The 25,148-nt window shown below is 38.6% G+C and overlaps 1 protein-coding gene across 8 annotated transcripts in view; it reads left to right on the forward strand.

The window, feature by feature from the left end:
* Positions 22,157-25,148, forward strand: part of LOC109840352 — a 35,235-nt gene continuing 32,243 nt past the window's right edge. For 4 of the 8 annotated variants that reach the window (XR_002246899.1, XR_002246900.1, XR_002246901.1 and 1 more), the window contains exons 1-2: positions 22,157-22,561; positions 22,639-22,717. Coding sequence is in view for 5 of the 8 variants with exons in the window: in XM_020408961.1 (XP_020264550.1) it covers positions 22,397-22,561; positions 22,639-22,717 (244 nt within the window). In the remaining 3 variants the exon portion in view is untranslated. Of the gene's footprint in view, positions 22,562-22,638; positions 22,718-24,385; positions 24,580-25,148 lie in introns of those variants that run through there. The other 4 variants (XM_020408966.1, XM_020408962.1, XM_020408964.1 and 1 more) reach the window with 2 other exon arrangements.

Raw genomic sequence — 25,148 nt, forward strand, 5'->3', positions numbered from 1 at the left:
GCTAAGTGACCAACTCTACCACAAAAATCACAATGATACACATTAGCATGCTTATGATGAACAATGGGTGCATGTGTGTGTACATGTGATGAAGAAGAAGCCTTATGAGATGCACATGGAGTATTAGCAATCTTAGGTTTGTGTGCATCATAGCAAAATTTAGCAAGGTGGCCTTTACGACCGTAAATAGAGCATTTGTAAACTTTGCTATATATGTGTGCATAGTGAGTGGATGATGCCTTAGACTTGGCACACATATCCATAAGCCTCTTATGATTATTAATGCATATTTTTAAAGTTGAATCTAAAGATGAAATACTATTTTTTATAAGATTCAAATCTTCATTTTTAGGCACATATGCATTTTTAGAAGTAGAACATAAATAGTCATTTATAAAGGAAGCGGTATCATTTTGTATGTTCTCTACTTCTAACATGACATTATTTTTGTCATGAGTCAAGTTAGCGATATCCAATTTTAAATTTTTATTTTCCAAATTTAACATATCATTGTTTTCTTGAAGAGCAATACTTTCTTGAGAAATGATATCAAATTTGGAAGCTAACTTCTCATGATCGGATTTTAAATCTTCATGCTTGCTTTTTAAATCAATAAAATCATTTTGTAATTTGTTAAAGGCATGCAATAATTTTTCACTAGCACAAGCAAGTTCATCATTAGGTAAATCATTTATGGTTTCGAACTCGCAAACCTCACTAGGGCTATCGCCTAGTGGCCGTGTGCATGATGCTCCACATGAACTTGAAGCCGGATCCGCCAAGGCTTGTTGGATCGCCTCCAAGTCCCCTTGATGTGCTTCAATTAATTTCCATAAGGTGTAAGCACTATCAACATGAACAAACTTGTTAGACATAGATGAGTTAAAAGCATTTAGCAAATATTCTAACAAAATATTGTTCATTGTAAACATACGATGATCATTCTTATTCCATTTGGATTTCTCCAAAGTGGGCACAATATAAGCATCATCTATAATTTCCCATAAATCAAAGTGTTTAGATTGAACAAAAAGTTTAAATCTAACACACCATTGGGCATAGGGGAAATTATCTAATCTAGGAGCAATATTAATGGCATAACCTAAACCATGCATATCCATAATATAAAAGGCAAGCAAGATACAAATAAAGCTCAAAATTAGATTAGCACAATAAGCTAACTTGGATCTTTAACTCAAGGCGATTAGACCTTAAATCAAAGAGCACCAAGCTCTGATACCAATTGTTAGACCCTAGAGGGGGGGTGATTAGGGTCTTATGCTAATCTAATCCGATTTTATGCCAATTAAAACTAGTTAACAAATATATTCTTGCAAGATAGATATACAAAGAGTTAAGTGCAAGAATATACAATATACACAAGGTGATATATCCTAGCAAAGAGGTATACTATATGATATATGCAAGGATATATAAACTAACACAAGATAATATATCCTACCAAGAAAATATACAATATGATATATGTAAGGATATATAAACTAACACAAGATGATATATCCTATCAAAGAGATATACAATATGATATATGTATAGGATATGTAAACTAACACAAGGGGTAAACAATCTAAACAAGATAGTGGATGATATAAATAATGAGCTAATGACAATGGCGATAAGAAATATAAACACAAGTATAAATAAACGCCAAAGCACACTCAAACACAAGATATGATCACGGAGTTCGGACCTTCCGTCCTACGTCTCCGCTCCCCACTCCCGGGGAGAAATCCACTATCAACCGGGTTTTCTACGTTCACCCGAATAACGTTTACACCTCACAGTATCGGTTTTCAACGCTCACCGATCAACGTCACTCCTCACACTCGGTTTCTAGCTCACCGAAAACCTCACTACACACTCGGTTTCTAGCTCACCGAAAACCTTACAACACTCACAATGTAACAAATATAAATTTGTTCTCTACAATAGATGAGAACACAATGAAAGCACAACTCAAAGTTACAATCTCTCACCACCCAACTATACTATGCAATGAAAGATACAATAAGCTCAATGTGGGTGTGTGTGTAACAATGAGTAAATAAGATCAAATCAACTAAACTCAAGTATGAAATCTAGCTTAAGAACAATGATAATCAATCAAGTATATAAATGTAAAGCTAGAGTTTGAGTTTAGAAAACTTCTCAATTTGATAACAAGAGATGGAGGGATGATAGTTGGAAGCTCAAACTTCAATAGATAATCTCCTCAAGCTCTTGTGGAATTTGATTCACCAAAACAAACTCTCAATTTGCTTAAAAGCTTTTTAAACACACTTAAACCAAACTAAAACCCTTGTTAAAAACTTTATTAAACTTGATTAAAAACTCTCTTGGTTAATTTGAAAAGACATCAGCAATGGGGTATATATACCCACTCAAAGCTCAGCCAAAAACCCCAAAACGAAATGACCAAAAACCCCAGCAAACAGCTCAGAGAAAGAGCCGTTAAAAGACAACGGTCATATTGTCGGTCGACCGAAAATCCCGTCGGTCGACCGATGAGAGCAAAACCACGAAGAAAACTTTCTGGATCATCGTCGGTCGACCGGTGTGGTCGACCGATGGAGTTTTTCGGTCGACCGGACCGGTCGACCGACAGACTCTCTGTCGCCCAGTGAGAATATGAACTCATGTTCGGTCGACCGAAATCTGACATATTCAAAAACTGTTTTGCTGATTTTAAAACCCTGTTTAAAAATATCAAATAAATTCAGAAAAATGTAAAACTTTGGGGAATGATTGTAGACATGATAATACACATGCTACAAAAACTGGTTTTCTAAAAAGACTTCCCAAATGAGAAATACCATCATTTTACAAAATAGTCCAAAACATGAAAATGTAAACATATGAATCTTGACATTTTAGCTTAACCATGTTTTGAAACATTACAAAATGATTTTGTAGACTTAATAAAAGATGTATATGATTATTGTTAAGTCTATAAACCAAGAAAACAATATTTTCACAAATACAATAGAAAGTAAAACGTATGAGTATGTATATGAAAATATATTTGTTTCATATCTATGAAATTAAACCAAAACAACTTATCCACATAGAAAACAAGCATGTATACACATTTTTTGGAATTTATTTGTAAAAACTTTGTTTGTGGATAAAACTAAAAACCAAGATGTATATGTATATAACTATATATATATATACTAAGAAACTAATAAATGTGTGTGTGAATATAATATTGAGCTTAGAGTATATAACACACATAATATAAACCTATACTAAATATACCCAAGCTTGATCTTGATCTTCATTGTAGCTCAACTTGGTACACATGCGGTGAAGCTTGAACTTGATCTTTAACTTTGAATTTGCAAGGCTTCACCGACATTCCGCCAACCTCCTTTGGATATGATCGTTGAAGCGCAATTCCATCCATCCTCCAACAACGTTGTTTGTCTACAAAACATAGGAATACACAAACACTAGACAAACAACATTAGTAGTAAATTGTTTGTAAATCATTATCAAAACAAGAAGGCCAACAGGTGTATGTATATAAACTCTACAAAATGTGTATATATATACTCTACAAAATGATATAAAATGAATATTTGTAAAAAAAGTTCGTCCAAGTAACATGTAATATGAGAAACTGACATTTCCTTTTGGAGCATTGTGGAGTGAAACTTTCATGAAATGGAAGACACTATGAGATCAAGTTTAGATTGAAGAAACATGCAACTTATATAATGTGCATTGTGGCGTACAATGATGAATTACTTTTCTTCAGCTTAGATTTTAATAATTTTGTTGATCTCCATTCAATATAGTAGCAGCAACAGCAGGTAACTGAGCATTCTGGCCATGTAAATAAAAATTAGAAACAAACACATCATCTTTGAAACGAAGCAAATAAAAATTAGCAACAAACATATCATCTTTGAAACGAAGCCAAGGAGATGGCGGCGTTGGGTCACAGCCAAGGAGGCGGGCGCATTCTATCCTCTGTCAGGACCCTATGGTAACTTTGAAATGAAGCCACCTCACAAAAATGTACAATTAGACCATTTAAGCATTTTTTTTCAAGCCAAATTCAACAACAACTACCATTTGATTGCACAAAAATTTAAACCAACTTCTATTCATCTTAAATCATAGTCCAAAAAATTAACATAACATGTCTAACACCAAAACCCCCAAAAGTGGTTTCCTCCTCCATGACTTCCCAACGCTCTTCGCATTTGCTTATACTTCTAGCAGAATACCAATTGTTGAAATATGTAGGCATCTCATCCCCGTATTGGCTCTTCAACTTTACTTGTTGCTCGGCAATATGCTTTCTAACATGCCAAGAACAAAAGCGATGACGGGTATTTGGCAAAATGATCTTAATAGCTTTTTTCATCTGTGCATCCTGATCAGTTATGATAGCCTTTAGTGCTACCCCATGCATACACTTGAGCCATTGCGAAAACAACTACTCGAAGGTTTCCTCTCGCTCATCGGCAAGCAATGCACAACCGAAGAGGGTGGATTGGCAGTGGTGGTTTACTCCTGTAAATGGAGCAAATGGCATACTCAATTGATTAGTCTTGTATGTGGTATCAAACACAACCACATCTCCAAGACTTAAATAAGAGGCTCTAGCTCTACCATCGGCCCAAAACACACTTCTCAGTGTACCAAAGTGATCGACCTCCATAGCAAAATAGAAATCTAGATCTGATTCCTTTCTGTCTTGGAAATGTCTAATGATGTGTAAGCATTCACAGCCAATGTTACTTTGCCTTGTCTTTCTGATATGATCAATCATCTGTTGTGTGGTGACTTGTTCTACATCTTGTCCTTGATATCCAACATTAAGCACCTTTTTAATATTAGATGGTCTCATTCCCTCTTCATGCAACATCTCAATGAGACTAGTGCAATGCTTCGATCGATGTCGTTGCTTATGAGAATGATGATGCATTACTTTATTAGGGCTTGTTAAAGGATGAACATGCTCAGAAATGAACTTAGTAACCTTCCAAGCTTTTGAAGAAGTAAGCCTAATCTTCAGTTTTGCACCACAACCAACTTTAGTTTCCGGACGACGATTGATAATCAATCCACTTGCATTTTTAGTCGATGCTGTCTTTCTCCCCGCTTTATCACAAACAAAAGTCCTCGAAAGGATCTCTCCTGAAGCTTTCTTTGATTTTTCAAAAGTAGCTTTGCGAATTCCAAACCCAATCTTCTTTGCATATGCATTGTAGTAGTTGTATGCATCATTGTCCGTCTGAAATTCCTTCCCTTCAAATGGAATATCATCATCACTAATTTGGTCATCCTCCATTCGACAATTCTGTAGTATTAAAACATCATATGAATTTATTAGCCATGAATTTAAAAATAAAAATAAATCTATCCTAGAAGTTTACTTACATACACAAAATATTCACAATTCGCTAATATTTGCCAACATATATTATTCCGACATAAAATCTAACTAATATTTGCTGACATATATCATTTGGGCATAAATTCATTCAAAACCAATCTTTCCTCCAAGTAAACATCAACCAAAAAGTTCTAAACCACAATAAAATTAAGCACATGTAAAATCTATTACCTTCTCAATTAGAGGCACTGTTATCGGCAATTGTCGCTCGCTCGAGGAAGCGGCCTCCGACAAGATAACTTCATGAGAAGAAGAGGCTTCCATTGTTGCTCATTCGAGGCGGTGTCCGAGGAAGGAGGCTGCGACACTTTCAAATCAAAATTAATATCTCCCAACTGATCCCTATCTCATCAATAGAAAATAGGATTGGCTAGCAAGACACTTGACGAAATGAAAAGAAGAAAATTAACGAAGCCCATGATCAACCATTTCCTGAAATAGGCGAGCAAATAAAAGCATGTGTAGAAGCTAAAACTCATTGTAGTAGCTCGAAACCATAGAAAGGGGTTTTGGGTATTACAAGTATATGAACAATTGTGCTTGATTTATTCAATTGAAATTGACCACTGAATTATATATTCATGACCAAAGAAATTTCCAAATTAAATACAATAACAAAAAAGCATGCCTCCTAGCTATGTAAGTCAACAATTTAACATACAATTTGATACCAAAATCCAATTTCTCTATGTTGAAAAAAATTACCGTATCCAAACTTTGCAAGACATTAATATAAACACCGAACATGCAACTTCACCAATTAAGCATAAATATCCTAGCAAGCGATACACAACATGTTTGATATGGAAAACCTCTCACAGACATTAACACAAACACTTAGCATGCAACATAATAATTTAAGAGAAAATGAAGGGAAAATTTACACCTTGAGCCTGTGATCTCCACCAACGATCAAAATACTTATGAGAGAGGGAGTTGTCGGGGCAGCGGCGGAGTTGTCGGGGCGGCGACGGTGATCCCGCGGGGGAGATGAGAGATCACGGGAGAGCGGCGGCGTCGGAGATGGCCGAGACTTAAAGCGATGGCGTCGGAGATCTCGCGGGGGTGAGGCGAGATAACAGGGGCGCGGAGATGGCCGAGAGGAGAGCTACACCGGAGATGGCCGAGAGTCGCCAAGGAGGTGGGAGCGGAGCGGCTTTGGGGTCGCGGCCAAGGAGGCGGGAGCGGAGCGGCGTTGGGGTCACGGCCAAGGAGGCGAGCGCGGAGGAGATGGCAGCTTTGGGGTCGCGGCCAAGGAGGCGAACGCGGAGCGGCGTTGGGGTCACGGCCAAGGAGGCGGGCGCCGTTAGGTCTCGGCCAAGGAGGCGGGCGCGGAGGAGATGGCGCCGTTGTGGTGTTGGGGTCGTCGCCTCTAGAGAGAGGAGAGAGGAGGTGGGGGATTTCAGATGATTTATTGTTTGAGAGAGAGAGAACAATGGAGGTGATGGGTTTTGGGGGGAGAATATATATATTAGGGTTAGGGCTAGGAAAAATAATTAAAATAAAATAATTACGATATTTAAAAATTAAACTAATTATAGAATAATTATCTACAAATAAAAACGTACATGTTGAGTTAATACAACAATTGATACGAAATAGTCGAAATATACTCATATTATACAATTAAACGAGAATAATTAATAAATAAAATATATTTACTTGTATTTAAAATCAAACAATTATGGGATAATTATATACACAGTAAAACGTACAAGTTATACTAACACGACAGATAATATGTAATAGTAGAAATAATACGGTAAATTATACAAATAATACATAATTAATAATACAACGTATTATATGAAAATATACGTAATAATAAAAATAATACAACATATTATTCAAAATAACATGTAACAATATCGATAACGCAATAGATAAATTCCATAAATTTTTACTACATTAAAATTAATTTATAAATATTAATATCATTTAAATAAATATAAAACTTAGACTTTAAATCATAAAAAATTGTAGAAATTCAAGAAAAATACAAATACTCTTTTAAAAATCATAATTAAATATTTTAAAATAAAACTTAGACTTTAAATCATAAAAAATTGTAGAAATTCAAGAAAAATACAAATACTCTTTTAAAAATCATAATTAAATATTTTAAATACTAAAAAAATTATTTTAACTAGTATTAAAATTCATGGTCCTTACAGGAGTGGTTTATATGAGCGGTACGCGCCACTATTTATGGACTAACAATAAGTATTCCCCACTTCCTAACACTATTGGAGATTTACAATCCTGACACCAACACATTCTTAACCAAGCATGGAGAGTTAGGGTTGGCGTTGCAGAGATGCATAAGGTGTCAGGCCTCCCAATGGGTAGTATGATCTATCAAGAATATTTTCCTTCTGACCGGGATCTGCGGCAACTGAAGTTGTGGACGTCTGATCGCTATGACACTTTCTGGGATCTCACCTGCCACTACCACATAGTCTTGTCCGGTGCTGATCCGCTATCCAAGAAGACGCGACCACAAATAAGTCAGAAGAAGTTTGTGGATTATTTGTTCAAGAATCTGGATAGCAGTCTGGGTGAGGCGATATGTGGACTGAAACCGTTGACTCCTTCAGAAGTGAATGAGCTAATTCAAAAGTCCAACGCTCAGTCCTTTACTACAGCTGGCGTTGAAGGTGGCTTTCCTGTTGGAACCAAGTTTCACACATATTTATGGCAAGCGGTGAAGCCAATCCAGCCCATGACGTTGCTTGTCGGCTACCTCGCTCTTTGGTTAAAAAAATGTGTGGTGCCATTCCAATCCACAGACGCTCTGCCTCTGGAAGTCCTTTATCCTGCAGTCTTACTTGCTCATCGAAAGAATTTATCTCTTGTTCCAGTGATGGTCGCAGATATTTACCGAGGGCTTCATTAGATCGTGGGTGTGTTCACTCAAGGGGGAAGTCAGCCGTCAGCCCAGATTCCTCTCACAAAAGCAGAGCTCCCCTATACCTATTTGATGGCCTGATTCGTACTACATCGATCAGATATGATGTCGGCCCCAACTTCTGCAGATCCATCAGTTCCCTTTCTCCAATTAATAGAAAATTATAAACGGAAAGGCCGAGGGTTCGCAGAAATTAAAAGACAGCTTCAGAATCAGAAGTGTTAGGCTCTCTCGACCTGCTTCCCGCAGTTTTTGGGTCAACACGGTGACTCATTGGTTGACATGGAGAGGTTTTGGACACATCAGACTGTTCTTGATACTGGTTGTTTTGATTGGTTGATCAACATTCGGCCAGGCTACATGATCTTTCGGGTACAAAACCGTTGTTATATAGAGCCATACCTGCCATGTCGATTCGCCCAACAGCTTGGGTACGATCAGATTTACATTGGGAATCCGAATCAACAAATCTAAACTCGTGGTGGTTTAATAGATGGGGCTAGGGCCTGGTTCTGGAGCATAACCGGCTGCACTGGTGCCAAGTTCAAACTTCCCGGTGCTGAGCATAAATTAGAGCTGACGTTCCTACAATATCGGTGCCTTCTGGCGGTGAACGAATCTATGATCGCCCGACCGATTGCGGAGTTAGCGGCCGAAGAGGCCGCTCGGATTGCCAGTTGGATGGTGTATGAGGCTGAATTCCAAAAAAGAAGAGGAAAAGAGCATGCGTGTGTTTCTGACCAGGGGAGGCAAAAAGAAGCTTCCTCTATTTCTAGTGACAAGATCTCAGAAACTGAGATTGCGGGTGGGCAGGAGACTAAAGCCGGCAGTGACCACGAGGAGCTGGAAACAGGTCTGTCGGATCCTCTCTCTTTAGAATTATTTGAGTTAGTGTTGACTGCTCATGCCCGCCGCTCTAGCTTACCTAAACCTTTGCCGACTCCGAGGAAGCCAAGAGTGCGAGTTATATGCACTTATCCTAACAAGATGTGGGTTGAAATCCCAGGTGCAGCTTCCGAAGAAGAGAGAGAAGAAGAAGAAAGACCTCGTCCTATACGTCGGAGGAGCACCCGGGCTGCAGATCTGACGAACTCCTCTTCTTTATGCCGAAGAATTCGATGATATCTTCTCCTCCTCTCTAAAATTTGTGGCTCTTCAGTCCTTAGTTTGGCAGGGCTTGGCCAACACTCGAGAATTCCAGATCTGAAAAAATAAAGGCCCTGGGGCTGTATTTATAGGCTTCAGGAGCTCTATTTTCGGATAAGAACGGTTGATTCACTCTTATCCTCAGTTGTAACCACTTAACCACGTTCTTGGATGATATTTTATCAGATATAACAAATCTACGCGATTATCATCAAAAAACAACTTAAAACTACTAAAAATCGGTTTTTGGGGCTGCGGACACCCATGGGTGTCTCGGCCTGGCCGAGACACCAGTGGGTGTCTCGGGTATTTTGATCCTAACTTCCTTATATGACCTCCAAATAATATCATTCAAGATGCGTTGGAAAGCTGATGAAGATATCTACAACTTTTATCTCTTGAGCTTTTTTTCATATTCGAATCGAATAATGGCCAAAATCTCCATTCTTCTCCGAGACACCAACACTGTCTCGTATTCTAAGGCAGTTGGTATTTTTGCTTTATTTCTCTCATATGATCTCTAAATGAGTTGATCCAAGATGAGTTGGAAAGCTAACAAGGAGGTCTATAACTTTCATCTTTTGAGCTTCTTCCGATTCAAAGCGAATCACAGTCTAAACAGCTTTACAAGGTTCGAGACACCTATGGGCGTCTCCTTGAGGCTTGGAGCATTGTTCCGCGCATTCGTCTGTTTTCATCGTATTTTTGTCATCCGAAGTCAGAATTGTGCAATTCAATATGTGTTGGAAAGATGACAAGGAGATCTATGAGCTCCCATGATTGAATCATATGTGGAGTAAATGGGACATGAGGGGCGCTTCGTCTTTCGTAAGCGACGCGTAACTCCCGATCCATTCGTGTTTCCGTTATTCCGAAGTTCCGTCGCTTTGCATGGTTCGTTAACTCACTTCATGCACTTGTCGTCATTAAATGTTCTTCTGTGATTCGTATAGCGACGTTCATTGTCTTCTCTATGCCTTGAGCTGCGTGTGAGGGACTGTAGGCAATTTTAGACGCCTACAGATACCCCTTCCAAAGTGTTCTAGCCTCATTCTTTTATAGAGGAACCTGAAATACTTTGGATGTGATCGGTCCATGGTTTTAAATATCGACCGATAATCCGATATTATCGCCGAGTTATCGGATTTGGGAGCTTCCCGCTAGGATAAGTAGGATTTTTAATCGGTTATCGTTTTTTGAGGTTTATCGACGAGTTATCGGCGATAAAGGTACTTATCGACCGATAAGTAGGCTCTAAATATCGGCTTTATCAGCCGATAAGTAGGATTTGGGAGCTTTTACTTTCTTTTGGATTTGTTCTTTGAATGTTTACAACTTATGAACTATTTGTTGCTTTTGGAACTTGGTTGATTGGTGATTAGCTTATGTTTGTTTATGGATATTGATAATGGCTCATAACTACTAAATATCAACTTAGTAAGTTAGTTTATGAATCTCATGATTAAACAATAATTATGTAGATGCGTAGATGGTTCTTCATTCTTGATGTTATCTTATTATTTGCTAGTTTGTTATTCCATTTTGACTAACATTATATTATTTTTCAAGCTTATGTTTGTTTATTATTTGCTAGTATATTACTTCGATAAATACTTTTTATCCCCGATATATCCCCGATTTCTGCTATCCGATAAGAATTTTGACCGTCCGATAGATCCCCAATAACCGACATTTAAAACCTTGGGTCCAACCTTCAATCGGTATAAAAGGACCTGTAGTTAGATTTGATTCTTGACTCCTTTGATTTTCAGTCTATTCGATATTTTGACGAATAGCTGAAGTTCTCCCAGCGTTGCATTTATCATCTGGCCGTCGTCGAAGTCTTGAATCAAAACTGGTGAGTTAATTTTGGCTCGTGCTGTCGAGTTGACTTTGAACTGGCTACCTCTGCCATAATATATTGGCTTAGGGCTACGCGTTGAACGGTGTTGTTTCGGATCGCCCGGCGTTAACTTTTCGTCACAACGCGTTGACCTGCATTGACCTAGGGTTACGCGTTGACCGACGTTGACCTAGGGTTTTGGATCGCCTGGTCGTTGACCTAGGGTTTCGGATTGCCCGGCGTTGACTTTTCGTCGCAACGCGTTGAGTGGCGTTGACCTAGGGTTACGTGTTGACCGGTGTTGACTTTTCATCTCAGCACGTTGACTAACATTGACCTAGGGTTAAGCGTCATTCACTGTTAACACAGTTTATACTCGTATGTTTGCTGGAGTATACACAGTTTAAGCTCTTAAGGTATTGGAACATGGTGGTCCCAATAGTTAGGGCTGCAGGACCAACTGTTAAAGCTGATTTGTCGGCAGATATGGATTTTATCCCGAAGTTGTTGGATGCTTGAGTCACGATACCTACTAATGGGGCTGATGCGTCAATGACTCATATTCATAGAATTTTTGGCAAACCCTCAGTCATCAACGGGTTTGATGAGCCTTTATCGACTACCGTTTGAGTCAGGCTAGCATGCGAATTGTTTAAGTCCGTTCCGCATGTGATGTTGTGCTAAAAGAGTTAACTCTTTTAGTGCTACGATATTGAATACGTAGACTTCGTCTTTCTCACGAGAATAGACAACCCGACCGCATGTATCAGATGCAGACTCAGGATTTTTGGCAAATCCTCAACCATCAATGGATTTGACGTGTCTTTACTGATTACCATTTGAATCGGGCTTGCATGCGGATTGTTTAAGTCTGTTCCACATGTAACGTTGTGCTAAAAGAGTTAACTCTTTTAGTGCTACGATATTGAATACGTAGACTTTGTCTTTCTCACGGGAATAGACTACCCGACAATGCGTGTTAGGCGTTGACTTATCCGTTTTTAGGATTCGGGATAAAAGTCTCCAGACTCGGATTCTGATGTCTTTTTCACTTGGCGAAAGACTAAACCGACAATGCGTGTTAAGCGTTGACTTATCTATATTTAGGAGTCGAGGTAAAGTTGTCCGTGCGTGTAAGGTACAGATTATGGTGTTATTAATAACAACCTACCACAATATCGAATATGTGGGATTTTGTCCTTTTTACGGTCAATGGCTAACCGGCAACACGTGTTAGGCGCTGACTTATCCCTGCTTAGGTTTCGAGATAAAATTCTCCAGATTTGGATTCTGGTGTCTTCTTCAATCGGTGAAAGACTAAACCGGCAACGCGTGTTAGGCGTTAGCTTATCCCTACTTAGGATTCAGGATAAAATTCCTCGCGCGTGTAAGGCACGAATTACGGTGTTATTAATAACAACTTCCCATAATATCGAATATGTGGGCTTTTGTTCTTTTTACGGTCAAGAACCTACCGACAACGCGTGTTAGACACCGACTTATCCCTACTTAGGCTTCGGGATAAAATGTCCCAGATTGGTATTCTGGTGTCGTCTTCAATCGGTAAAAGACTAAACGGCAATGCGTGTTAGGCGTTGGCTTATCCCTACTTAGGATTCAGGATAAAATTCCTCGTGCGTGTAAGACACGAATTACGGTGTTATTAATAACAACCTGCCACAATATCGAATATGTGGGCTTTTTTCCTTTTTACGGTTAAAGACTAACCGGCAACGTGTGTTAGGCACTGACTTATCCCTACTTAGGCTTCGGGATAAAATTCCCCGCGCGTGTTAAGTACGGATTATGAGAGTTAAAAAGGTGATGTCTTCTCTTGGGGCAAAGACAAACCTAATACTAGAAAGGGAGAATTTTATATTATATTTTCAATTACAAAGGAGACTCGAAGTGGGATTTCCACCTCGAGAATCTGAAGAATGAAACTAAGAGTGGGATCTCCACTCCGAGAATCGAAAAGATTCGGATAATCGTAACCGTTGGAAGGTTTGATTACCAAACTAAAGGTAAATTTCTCGTTTATCGAGAGTGAATTTTGATTATGGCCCTAACTGTAGGAAGGTTTGACCAAGCGGGAGTTTGAGATGACCCTAACTGTAGGAAGATTTGATCACTTGATTTGAAAGTGGACCTCTCATTCATGGAAGGAATCAAGAGAGGATTTTGGTTTTGGCCCTAACTGTAGGAAGGTTTAACCAAGTGGGAGGTTTGAGATGATCCTAACTATAGGAATGTTTGATCGCTCGATTCGTGGACCTCTCGCTCATTAGAGGAATCGAGAGGGGATTTTGGTTGTGGCCCTAACTATAGGAAGGTTTGACCAAGTGAATGGGAAGAGTGGAAGTACAAATTACAGTAGGAGTGTTGACTCATACAAATCACTCAAAGGGAGTTCCTGGTGTTAAGTGACAAATACATAACACGGAGGGGTTTGATAATTGTCAATGATCAGGAGATTAAAATTTTGAATACTATGTCCGGACTCTAACAATGAGAATGTTGAGTGCACAGACGTAGCGGGAGTTTGAATTAGAGTTTCTTATTCTTGACCTTCTTGTAGTGACCGGGTTATCCCTAAGAATACACTATACAGAATTCTTTCGGGAACTTCCCGTTACATGGATCATCCACCCCCAGCTTCTTGCAAGACTGGGTCTAATATTGAACTCAGTTGCGTGATCAGGTTATCCTTAAGAATATTATGTATAAAATTCTCCAGGAACTTATCGTCGAAGGTAGGAAACAATTTAGACTCATATACCTATTGCAGTACTGAGGAGCAGTTTAACCTCATATACCGGTTGGAGGATTGAGAAGCAGTTTATACTCGTATACTCTTTGGAGTGTCGGAAGGAGCAGTTTATACTCTTATACTTGTCGGAGTCTTCATTCGACTTAATTGAGCGTTATGACGCCGACTTCAACCAAGGTTTGGATGCTATTCTTGAGAGCGAAGAAAGCCTTGGTGGGATGAATGATCCTCCTGTGGTACGCACAGTACTTTGGATCCACAGTATTATCAGCTTCCTCCTAATTTGCGATAGGTGGTAGCTTGATCTTGTTATTTTCAAGGAGGGACTCGAAAATGGCTGGAACGTCTTCGTCCTTGAAGGAGTACTCCTTTTGGAGTTTTGGATCCGAAGTCTTTTGCTGTCTTTGGGGTTGTTGTTGCGACGTCTGATTAACGTCAACAACTGCTATAGGTGCATTGCCCTTACCACGAGAGGCGATGTTCGAGTTCGGAGGATTAGCCGTCGGTTGGCTCCACTCGGCCTACTTCCTTCGGAGGAAGCGTTCGGCCTGCTCTTTGCGCACTTTCAACTCTTTCCAGATGTTGGATGGTGCTACTCCCATAACTTTCATCGTCTTATTCCGGAAGCGCTTGACAAAGTCGTCGACCGTCTCTTCGTCTCCCTGTTTCTCCTCAAAGAGTGTCCTGATGGATATCTCGACGTCATTGTCAAAGAAATTATCGAGGAATGAGCTCTTCGTATCGTCCCAGCTGTTGATACTTCCCGACTTGAAATGAGCGGTACCAATCGAAGGCAGACCCACGAAGAGTGCCAACGAATGACCGAACCATCAAGGCTTCGTAGCCAGAAATCATGCACAAATGGGATTTGAAATAGATCAAATGTTGAGTGGGCGAGCTCTTACCATCGAACGGCGTGAAGTTGATCAGGTTGAACTTTGCCGGATACGGGATCAAATCCCACTCTCTTGGGTAAGGACACGGAATCCCGGTCTTCTTCACCTCTCGAGCAGACATTAGAGCGTTAATTTTGCTCTCGAGCTCTTTCATCTTTTCGTCCTCGTCTGTATCATATTTTGGACGATTTATGAGAGGAACAATACGGTCACCCCCGGCATTATCATCTTTGGTGGGACCACCCCTAGTGTTGTTGTCTTTAGTGGGGCCACCCCCAGCGTTCTGGTCAATGGGAGAGTTATCAGCATTGAGATGTTCATCCACATCCGAATCGCTACCTGTTCGGTTAGCATCATTGCGACGACTGGATTCATCGAATTGATTGGACAGACCCGAATTTGTTGGTCATGCTCTTCCTTCATCCGTATCATGGCCATTTCCAATTCGAACTTAAAATTATCTTTTTGCTTAGCCAAAGCGTCCTCGATGATTTTGGTCATTTGCTTGGTATTAACGTCTCGCGGGATTGTCCTATGCTGGACACCGTATTGTCAGAAGCGATGACAGAGTTTGCATCTGATGCTTCATCATCCGAGGATAATCTGCTATTTATCCTCTGATAGTCCCTACGCCTAGTAGTTCCTGTGCGTAACCGAGTTATACGTTGGGATTTGTCCGAAAAATGTCAGGGATTGAAACTTCGCGTTGACTTCTCCTTATCGACCATATTGATGGTGACCTTTGGGAGTTCATCATCTTGCGTGGTTGATCTTTTTCTATAGAAACACCTTGGTTTGGACTTGGACGTTCTGGTAGAGATCCTTTCAAATACTGAGACCCTCTGTGGAGCGGTCTTGGGGCAGCTACACGCTGATAATATCGCCCTGATAAGTTTGGTACACGGACAGTGAGAGTCCGCTTCTCGGGTACTTCTCTTTCGAGTTTTATTCGTACCCCTAGCTAGATAATACAACTCATCGACGTTACGGTCAGAGTAACCTATCGGTTGTTGGTTTGATTCCTCAAGTGGAACGATGTTGTTTGTTCGGCACGTCTTCTTCTGAATAGGTAGTGTTTTATTGGCTTTAGCAGGAGTCACACGTTTGGAATCACATCCGTGTGAGGGTAAAATTTTAACGGGCTCCTGGTTTTGTGCAAGCACCCCCCTTCCCCCTACCCCCTGGGTAATTATGAGAATCAACTTGTTAGGAGGTCGTGTACGACCCTTAGTCTGGATGGTCGCTCGGGGTTCCTTCAACGGTCCCAAGCGTTCCTTAACAGGCGCTTTGCTTTGATCTTCGTGTAAAGGACCCAGGCGATCCTTCAACAGAATTCCAAATTTGGAGAGATCCATGCTGTCGTTAGGCTTCACCGAATGTGTGGGAGCAATAGGAGTGGGATCCGAAGTTGACGAAGGCTGGGGAGCAATGTTGCTTGCTTTGGCCTTAGGCGTTGATTTGGCCTTTGGCATCCAAATTTGTTCGGCTCTCGACAATCTCTTAACCGCCTCTTCCTTTTGCATTTCTTGTGTTTTCGCACAAGGATCTGGGCATGCGCAAGAAGTGCGCGACGCTTCTGAATGCGCTTCTCAAGAGTAGAACGGTTCCGTTTGACATGAACTCATTCATTAGTAGGTGGTTGGGAGGAGGTTCGTGAAGCTTGCTGTGGAGATGGTTTAGCCACTTGGCGCTTTCTGAACTCCAGATCCGCTTGGTAACGGAGTCCGTCCACCTGATCCAAAGCCTTGGCGAATTGACGCGCGAGGCGTTGGCATTGCCTTTGACGTGCTCTCCTTGATAGAGTTAGCGCGCCTTTAGCAGTTAACTCCTTGATTATGGAGGAGTTCAGATCTGCAGATCTGGTCTCATTGGACGCCGGCGGATCATTACGAGGTGCAACTGCAGCAGCGGCCGCGGAGAGATCGTCTTCTTAGGTCTTCAGATCTGAAGACCAGCGGATCTTCCTGGAGGAGGAGGCACTCCTTCCCTTGCGAAGAGAGGTGGATCAGGAGGAGGAGGAGGATATATACTGCTCGAACTTCTGCTGGTCAAATTCGTATTCGACTTCTTCGTTCACCGGGATCTTGATCGTTGGCTGCGATACGACAGCCTTGGCAGTTAGGCTGTTGGCTCCTACTATGGTCGCTAGTTTGTTTTTGTCAAAAGTTGTCGTTTTCATTGATGTCAAACATGTTACACCGTTTATCGATTACAAGTTCAAACTGAAATAAAAGTCGATCTTTTTATAAGATCTTCTTACAATAAAAATTAAAGATGACAACTTTATCAAATAAAACACAGCAGTAGTTTATCTCCTGTTGCTTTGTGTGGGATCTTTGCCTGTGCCGAGGACGCATTAGTCCGTGGACCGCCACGGATCAGATTCGGTTGACAAGTTTAATTATGCTCTTGTTTCACGAAGGAAACAATCACAGCATCGATAATCACGACCAAGCGAGATTGTGGCTCTTCTCGAGGTCAAAAACAGGTTTGACCCGGAGGAAAGAGGGGGAGAGAATCTCAAATCTTTCAAAAGCTTTTTTCTTTATGAAAAAGTTCGCCAAGATCTGCTAATTCTCCTCTGAAATTCATGATCTACTGTTCAATTAGACAACACCTCGCCCTCAGATTTCAGATCCTCTCAATTGAAGACCCTGGGCTTCTATTTATAGGCTTTTGTCACCGTGTTTTCTGATAAGATCAAGTGTTTTGACGTCATCTGCAGTTGATAACCACCAGACGCCCTTTATGATAGCTTCAGAACAGTTGGGGAGGTCCTGGGATGAAATTATTCTAATAAAACATCAAAATCCTCGTTTTGGGAATTTGGGAGGCCCAAATAGTCGTGGTGACTCGGAGCTGCGTGAGTCACCATTTGGTGACTCGCATGGGTGCGAGTCTTCTGGCCAGTTGTTATGTCTTTTTTATTCTTTTGGCTGTTTGTATTTCCTTCGGCTCACTTGCTTTCCCTTTTATGTGTGTTTCGTCAATTTATTGACTTGTGAGCTTTTACCGATTCGCTTCATGCGTTTCATCGTCGTCAAATAAACTTCTTTGACTCGGACGATGTCATTCATCATGTTCTCTTTGTCTTGAGCTGCGTGTGGGAATCCATATGCAATTTTTAACGCCTACATGGAGGAGATGAAACTCGCCTCAAAATGCTGCTGAAAAACCAAAGGGTGCTGATAATCATATTTTTATTATAATTTTATATCCTCATTATCTATTTTACATGAATAAATATACCATTAATAATTGTTTTTAGATTAGTTTATATATAAATGAATGAAAATATAAATAAATATTATTAAATATAAAAACCCCTCAAAAATCTCTCTTCTCTATTTTGTAGCATGAAGCCCATCAAGCAAGTGAAGAAAATGATCAATTGAAGCCAAAAGCCAAAATGTCCAAAAGAAGCAAAATCCTCTTTATTCTCAAATGAGCTTGGATGCAAATAGTGGAATGAGATGGACTTGAATGCAAAGTCCACATAACCAAATATGTTGCAAGACCGTGGGCTTGAATTTGATTTCTCAAGTGAAAATCACATGGACCGGACCTGGAAATGAAGCATGAAGGCCCAATCTTGGATTTTTGAATAAATGAAGCATGAAGGCCCAAAACCGGACTTGCTAAAAGAATCAAAACCGAACTTTCAAAATTGCTGCAGTGTTCATCAGATTTGCATAGGAGACCGGAGTTCATTGGGCCGGATTTGATTTTTAAAAGCAAAGGGATTTATGCATTGGGCCGAAATGATTTAGTTTTGAAAATAAAAATCAAATGGAATCAAAGTGGGCCGGCTATGCTACATTTTGGACCGGACTTTAAATGGGCTCAAGAATTGGATTTTCTTTTGAAAATCAAATAAATCAAAGGTGAAGATTGTTGCTTGGAGCTCAAGACAAATCCAAGGGCTCATATTCATTGAAGATTACTATAAATAGGGGTAGAGAGTGAGGGGTTAGAGGTGTGAAAATTTTGTAAACTCCTTTTGGAGAGGAGGGCTACTCTTAATTGAGAAGGCCTTCCAAAAATTGTAACTTTAGTTGCAATTAATAAAAATAATTTTTTTCTCTTTAAATTTGTTCTTTCTCCTCTTGTTGAATGATGAGGATGGAGATGAAGAGCAATTTGAAGGTTTGCATTTCTTTTCTCTTTTATTTCTTTTTAGTAATTTCTTTATTATTGCTTATTAGTTAGATTTAAATTCATGCTTGTAGTGTAGATTTACTTTCTTGTCATTTTTATTTTCTTTTTGCACTTTAATTTGTAGAGTAGATTTATTTTTCTTGCATTTAATTTCTGCAATTTATTTTGTAGTTTAGATTTTTGTTTTCTTTGTAATTAGATTTATTTCTTGTTCATAGTTTAGATTTTTCTTTTCTTTTTAATTTTGTAATTAGTTTTCTTCTTGCTTTTATTTCTTAAGATGTGAATTTAATTCTTGTAGGAATCTTAGAATTGTATGAAACTAGTCTAATTTCTTTTATATTGTATGAATTATTCTCTTGTACGTAAAATGTTCATGTTTAGGATAATCAACTAGAGAACTAATCGGTAGAAGAAGAATTTGATAATCTATGCTTTCCTTAAATGGTTTGATAGGTTATGCTTATGAATTCTAGGATTATTATCATGTTGTTGTCCTTATCATGAATAGTAATTTTAACTTAGATGATAATTTGATAGGTTACACTTTCCTTAAATGGTTTGATAATCTATGCTTAATAAATCTAAGTTGAAATATTATAAAAAGAGAATAGTTTATATTTTGTAATTGAAATTGGCTAATGGATTATATTCTAAAGTTCTTACCTCTTTTGAATCCTTCATCTTAACTTTTTTTTTCTTTTCATTTTTGGTTTTATTTCTTGATTTTATTAATTCATATTTCTTGCCTTGTGATTTCATTTATTCTTTAATTCTTCCTTCTCTCTTCTAAAATTTAATTTATTATCTTTTGCATATATTCATAACAAGCACTCAACAAAATCACACTTATTCTTTATTCCTAATTGTCATGCACAAAACATAAGAAATATTTCTAATAATCTCTTAAAATCACCTTCCTCGTGGGATCGATATTTTTTATACTATAACTTGATAAATTGTGCACTTGCAATTTTGGTACATAATTATGCCGCATCAGGTGCAAGAAAACAGGTCCTCCCTCGCCAAACGCCAACAATCTCGCCCTCTTCTCGGTATTTGCTTCACAAAGCTTTAAAATTCACCAAAATATGCTCTAGGGTTTTTGAGGGGAGAGGGTGGCTGCTAGGGTTCAGAAATATGATGTAAAAGAGAGATTTTCGTGAATTATATCCGTATATATACTAACAAAACCGAACCAATTCAAAAAGACCCGAAATTCGACTCAAACTAGGATTCTGGAAATGGCCCCGTCAGTCGATTGAGCACAAGGCATCAGTCGACCGATTAGGCATCATCGGTCGACCAATCAGCTTGGTCGGTCGACTGACCAGAACACAAAATTGTTTATAGTTTTGTGCATGTGTGTGCATGTTTTTACTCGTTTACTCTTATATACGCACTTATTCGATCTCAAATCGATTACTAACATGCTCATTTACCAATAAATAATATTTATCATAATAAAAACTCATCTAATATTATTTTTCATAATATTTTACAATTTACGAGATTTTACAATCTCGAGCACAAGCTTTGTGATCGGGATGACGTGATAAGGTACCTGAAGGAAGAGACCAAGGTCAAGAGGTGGGAGAGCATTGATGCTTTTTAAACGGACTCAACTAGCTCGTCAAAACGCTGAGGCCCTGCAGAACTGACTAAAGAAGGAGAAGGTTGCACATGAGAGGTTAAGGAAGGACACAACCCCAGTTGAGAGACAATGAGAGTCATCTCTCGCCAAGATACATGTGTTGTAGAGTCGCCTCAACCACTTTAGAGTCCAAGGCCTGCTAGTTGAGGTTGTTGAAAATTACCGTAACGACACTCTCTGGAAGATCAAGGTGGCCCTGGCCTGCAAGGCTGGCTTTGACTACCTCATGATACAGCTGGCGGCCGAGCTTAAGATCGATCCTAGATAGTTCTATTATTCCTCACGAGTCGCCAATTGCTTTGACGCTTTGCGTTAGATAGAGAAGAGAAGAGGATAGCTGGTCCTGGATGTCAACAATGGAGACAAGGAGGGTGAGGAATAGGCCCAAGGAACAAGTGAGGGCTCGGTCCAAGATAGTTGGGCTAGCTGTCCTGAAGAGGAGGACGACAAAGAGGTCAGGTTCGAGCCTCGGTCGTCTCCTCTACTGACTTCTACTGCTGCTGCTTCTGTGGCCGCCTTCTTGTGGGCTCCTGCGTCTTCTACATCCATGTGCCCTCCAAACTTTCCAATTTCCCTTAGCATTAGCAAGATACAGATTTATGTAATAGTATTAGCACAATTTGTAAGTTGCAAACGATAAGGGTGTGCGTTGGCATAACAGGCAAAAAGGTTTCCTTAATTTGTCACGTTATTATACATATTTCAATATGGAGTCATGAATGATTCATGTGAATGTATATAAATACTTTTTTTTGTTAGAATTATATGGAATTACGGAAGCATTGTTGGATTAATTTTCTATTATCACTTTCAATTGTTTACATTTTTAAAATTTTTTACTGTATATAGATATTCTTTTTTTGAAAAACTTTTTCTCAATTTTTAAAAAAACTGATTGTAGTAGAGAACAAGGAGATGACATGTATTTGAAAAGTGGAAATTCTCATTAGTATTTGATTACTTAATTAATAGACTTTTTGATATGCATTCCAGAAAGAGCAGCTATTTTAGTTTTATTCTAATTCATAACTCTTAATTTCTACCATTTTCTTGCATGTCAATCACATAAATATATAAGATGCCAGTCAAGTGCCCTTTATTATTGCAAATACGTGGGCCCATGTGTCAGTAAGATATAAACTTTGAAATAGTGCGCTTTCCTATTGCAAATACATGGGCCCACGTATCAGTGAGAATAAACTTTGACAGCCGACAATCACGTCCAAATGTAGTTAGGTTTAACTTAAGACTTAATCAAGAAGAAAACTTACCCTAATTATGACCGTTACTTAGCTTAATCTTGACGCCGACTTAAACCGGCTTAAATGGATTAGCGGGGCCTTCGTATCTCTCGTCTTCCCCCAAAACCGAAACCCTAAGCGAGCCTCTTCTCTCCTCTCCCTTTTCTTCTTCCAAATTCTTCCCAAGAAAAAAAAAACTCTAGCTTTTCGGTGCCCCTATCTTCTCAATTCTCGTGGAGATCCAGGGTTTCTGCCCTAAATCGTTAAAGATTCGACGATCCAAGGCGGAAGAGGAGCCTATCTCAAGCAGAGGGTTTTCTGCCCTAAATCGTCAAAGATTCGACGATCCATGGCGGAAGAGGAGCCTATCTCAAGCAGAGGGTTTTCTGTCCTAAATCGTCAAAGATTCGACGATCTATGGCGGAAGAGGAGCCTATCGAGGGTTTTCTGCCCTAAATCGTCAAAGATTCGACGATCCATGGTGAGAGAGGAGCTGATCTCAAGCGATTTCAAGGTAACGATCTTATTTTTTTACTATTTATGTGTACATTGGAAATTTCTGCGGCTTACATCCTTGATCGATCAATGCAGGTAAATTCTCCCATCCTCAAGTTCCCATCGCTGGATCCATGGTGGGGAAGTACTTCGAAGAAAATCAAAGTTGGGAAAGGTAACATCTTGACCCTTTAATTGAAGATAACTTTTTTATTTTTGTTCAGTTCTGTTGAAATCATGTTCTGATGTTGATAGCTAGAAACATACTGTCATCAAATTTCTTGAACTTGTCATCTTTAGATGTAAAAACCTTCCTTGGCAATGTATTTAATTAACTCGCTTATTCTTTCTGATGCAAACTTGTTAATTGTTTGTTGGTTTTCTTAGCAAGCGTAATTAGTGCAACTTAAGTAAAATCTTGGATGGTTGTTTTGCTTGAGATTAAAAAACTTTGGTTAGCCATCACATTGTGCTGCTTCTGTGAGCACGTCATTGTGGCCTTATGGGTTATGTATTTTAATTTAATAACCTATTCTTTATGATGCAAAGTTGATAACTGCTTGTTGGCTTTTTTAGCACACATAATTAGTGCAGCTATAGTAAAATCTTAGGGTAGCTGTTTTGCTTAAGATTAAAATATTTTTTTACAAATTTGTAAACTACATTTTTTTCAAAATGCAAAATTTTGACTTTTCAAACCTTTTAAAAAGTTTTTTCAAACGATTCGCCTTAATGACATTTTAGCGTTGGTGACATCTTACCTTTTTATGTTTTTACTTTTCATTTTTTTTCAAAGTTTTCAATAGTTTTAAGAATTAAACTAACTTTTTAGCAATTTCCAATACCATTTTACGTACTTACATTTTTTTTTTCAAATTTCCAATTTCTTAAACTCTTTACACTTTCACATATTTTCAATTTGTTCATGCTTTCTAATTTCAAACTATTTTCAAGTTTTCATATTTTGTAGAGAAAGTTTTAATCTTCTAAAGTTATGTCATGTGGAGTACTAGATTTTGTTCAACTTCATTAGTTCTAGGGCCCGTACAAATTTTCATTTGACTTTTCAGCTATTTTTGCTTCTTATGGAGATTATTGTTTTTTTAAACAGTGTCATTTTGTTGTAATCTTTGAACTAGAAATTTCTTGTTCTAATTCTTTTTGCTTTAATTTTCGTAGACTTTGACTCTTAATATAGAACAGTTTTAGAATTTGGAAATTTCTAAATATGTTTCTTGAGAAACACAAAAATGATATGTAAAACAGGAATATTTAATTACATTGGTGCTTTGTATTTTTTTTTGTTCCAGTAATGTTACATTCCGTGCTACTTTTATCTGGAAGATTTGAAGAAAAAAATTGGGTTGTAAGATTTACTTATAGATTTTGAAGATTTAAGAAAGCATGAAACCATGTTCTCTACTAATCTTTTAGAAGAAAATAAAGTGGTGCTTTGATTGTATCCTTGTCAAGTTTTTGAATTTCTTGAAATACTCTATAATTATTTATTTTATTTTCCTTTCTTTTAAATTTCTTGATTTTGTAGATATCTTTCTTGACGTTGTAATATTGATAAAAGAAAAAGTTCACTTAAATTCTTGAATACTTGTATAGTTCCTCGTATAGTCATCCTAGACCATCAAAATATTTTTGTAACCTTTGAATTAATAATAACTATAAGATCATATTTGGTGTACTTTTTATAAGAAGTTCTACTTTTTCTAGGTCTATAATTACCATATCCATATTTTTTCCTACTCGTATTAATTATGGGGTTCTAATCACTCAAAACTTCATTTTTTTTGAATCCCAAGTCTGATAGTTTCTTGTGTTGTCCTTTTAGACTTTGAAGAACAACGAGATGCTATGTTATCTGAGTACTTCTATATGGAGTTGTACAGTACCTGATACGTGTCGTACTCATTTACCCGACACTTCTTGGACACTCTTTTAATAAATGCATATATTTATTCAGACATGTACTCAATTATGCATGGACATGTACTCAATTATACAATGCATATTTAATTTAAAACACTCATCATACATTTCTTGCATATGTATCCTACAATTCACATCCATCTTAGTAAGTTGTTGGATAAGGGTGTAGTTCATTTCAGCCTTAAGAACTATGATTTAAAATGATCGTTTACATATAACTCAGAACTATGACCATACCATACCATACGTAACTATCTGATGCAAATCACTCGATTCCCTATCAATATTTGAAATTATTGGTCATGTTTATAATCCATATTCATTGGTGATCATTTGATTGGCAGAGTTTGATTTCCATATTCTTTAAGTTGCCTTAATTGCTCTTATCACCTTTCTTCTTGTTTTTTGTGTATGGGTGGATGGGTGGGTGGGGTGGATGGCTGTGTGAAATGCTCTTGAGCAAAGACCATTGCCTGATCTTGAAGTGCGTCTTTTTTGTGTGAAATGCTCTTGAGCAAAGAACATAGCCTGATATTGACATCCTTCATCTTTTTCGATCTTGTGTAACTGTGTGTCTGCGCGCGTGCGTATGTGAATGTGTGTGTGAAATGCTCTTTAGCAAAGACCAGTGAATTATCTTGATTCTCTGAGTACTTCTATATGGA

This window comes from Asparagus officinalis, chromosome 5 (genome assembly GCF_001876935.1).
Source record: "Asparagus officinalis chromosome 5, Aspof.V1, whole genome shotgun sequence".
In the NCBI taxonomy this organism is placed as follows: domain Eukaryota; kingdom Viridiplantae; phylum Streptophyta; class Magnoliopsida; order Asparagales; family Asparagaceae; genus Asparagus; species Asparagus officinalis.